We start from the raw sequence: 2,189 nt of genomic DNA, 5'->3' as shown, positions 1-2,189 counted from the left end.
CTTGAGGGGCGGGGGGCGCCCCGACGGCGTCCTTCCTGGGCCTGGACCCCTCGACTCCGCCAAGTCCTGCGGCCAATCCGCTCGACAGAGAAACCCCTTCCCCATTTCAGAGATGAGAAGACTGAGGCCCAGAGTCACAGGGCGCAGGCCGGCGTCTCCCCCTCTTCTCCGGCTTTAGACTTACGATGAGGGTCTGCAGGCAGCCAACCCTTGAACTCCTCCCGTGCATCTTGGATTCCCCATCACCTAGCATTGTTCCTGCCACAGTCCTAGTTATACTGAAATTGGCAAAGTAACAAGCACTTATTTTGCACCAGCTGAATGCAGGCACTGAAGTAGGCTCCAAGAGTATTCCGATGAGGGGAAGGCCCTGCCCCCCGCCCTCAAAGTGCCAGCGACTCTTCATCTGGAGCTCCCACTTCCTGTGGCCCCCAGGGTCCAGCAAGAGCCAATGTGCAGAGGTTTGTGGAAGTGGTAAAAGTCCCCACTAAAGACTGCTGAACGCGCCCTCTAGAAGTCAGAGCCTCCCTGGGACCCAAGCAGCTCAGTTCTCACTTCACCTCCTCCCCGCGCCGACAGTAGCCGCTCCTGGCTGGGTCGTTTCCACCCCTGCCGCCTCCCCTCCATATTCAAAACTGCGCTGCCCCCCAGGAGGGCTGGAGCCAGGGACACTGACTGCCTGCTGAGGCACAGCACTGTACTGGGCACAGGGTGAATGCGTGTCGGGCTTCTGTTTGCCAAATGAGTGAAGGTGCTTTAACTGGCCGTGATGTGTAACGATGACACCAACTGAGCGTCCACCATGTGTGCCAACGTTACCCTTGTGCCCATTTTACAGATGGGCTTAATGAGGCTTAGAAATGAAATTTCAGGCTGGATGTGGTGGTTCACACCTGCAATCCCACTACTATGGGAGGCCGAGGTGGGAGGATGCCTTGAGGCCAGGAGTTTGAGGCCAGCCTGGGCAATATAACAAAACCCCATGTCTATAAAAAAAAATGTAAGAATTTGCCGGGTGTGGTGGTGCCTACCTGCAGTCCCAGCTACTCGAGAGGCTGAGGCGGGAGGATCTCTTGAGGAACCCTTGTCATAGGAGTTAGCAGCTGTAGTGAGCTATGATCGCACCACTGCACTCCAGCCTGGACAACAACAATAAAAAGCAAATTCTTTTGTTCAGAGTCACGCAGATGGTAAGTGGTTGCGCTAGAAAGTGGACAGCAGATTGTCTAATTCTAGTACCTGTGTGTTCCAATTACTAGGCAGCCCTGCCTCAGGAATAGCATAGCCCTGGGCTGCTGGAACAAGAGGGCAGACGAGGAAGCAGCTGGCCCACAGGAGCCGGCCTGGTCTCAGCTCTTGTGGATGAAAATGCATACATCACAAACCAATGGGGGGAAAATGGATCATTCTGCAAATTGTTTAGCTATTTATCTGGAGGTCTGTTTACAGCCTTGCCTCACATGATATACACAATAAATGTCAGACAGATTGAAAAGTTAAATAGAAGAAATAAACACTGCAACAAATAATAGAAAGAAATCGAAGTTCTGAGACAGCGTATTGCCGTGTTACTAGAGGATTTGTGATACTGGCCATATTCGTGCAGCAAACATCAGTTCATTCATTGGTTCACCCGACACATCTATGAGCACCTGCCATGGGCCTGGTACTTTTCTAGGCACTGGGATAAAGGAGTGAACAAAATATGGCCCTTTCTTGGGGCTTCAGTCAAGGGGGAGGGATGGGGTGGGAGGAAGACATTGTGAATATCTGCCTTTTCGAGGATAAGAAGTTAGGTGGAGAAATAACTCAGGGAAGGGTAGGAGGACGCAGGGGTGCTTTTTTATAGGGGGTGCTGGGAGAAGGCCCTTCTGATGAGGTGACATCTGAGCAGAGGCCTGACTGAGGGAGTGGGAGAAGTCAGTAGGGGCCTACTATGTGGAGGGCAGGTCCCATACTCTGGCAGCTATTCAGTTAAGCTACAGAGCAAGAACCAGAAACTCCCTTTTGAAGGAAACTTTGGGAGCCCCATCAGGCCACTGGGAGGAAAAGGACTGCCCCCATCCCCAACACACAATATCTGTGTAAGACTACTGTTTGCAAAGCCCTTCCCCAGCTTCACAGAACCCCTATGATAGATACTCGTGATGTCCTCATTTTCCAGTTAGGAAACCGAGGCTCAGAGAGGT

At 52.3% G+C, this 2,189-nt stretch overlaps 1 protein-coding gene across 1 annotated transcript in view; it reads right to left on the bottom strand.

Moving 5' to 3' along the window:
• NEK6 (NIMA-related kinase 6) overlaps positions 1-298 on the bottom strand; it is a 104,708-nt gene extending 104,410 nt beyond the window's left edge. Inside the window, exon 1 of the mRNA XM_011988669.1 lies at positions 139-298. Coding sequence (XP_011844059.1) covers positions 139-253 — 115 coding nt within the window. The 5' untranslated portion in view covers positions 254-298. The remainder of the gene's footprint in view (positions 1-138) is intronic.
• Between the last annotated feature and the right edge of the window lie 1,891 nt (positions 299-2,189).

The sequence above is a fragment of the Mandrillus leucophaeus genome, unplaced genomic scaffold, assembly GCF_000951045.1.
Source record: "Mandrillus leucophaeus isolate KB7577 unplaced genomic scaffold, Mleu.le_1.0 Scaffold335, whole genome shotgun sequence".
Taxonomy (NCBI): Eukaryota; Metazoa; Chordata; class Mammalia; order Primates; family Cercopithecidae; genus Mandrillus; species Mandrillus leucophaeus.
Note: the sequence above shows the minus strand (reverse complement) of the source record. Positions and strands in the feature narration are given on the sequence as shown.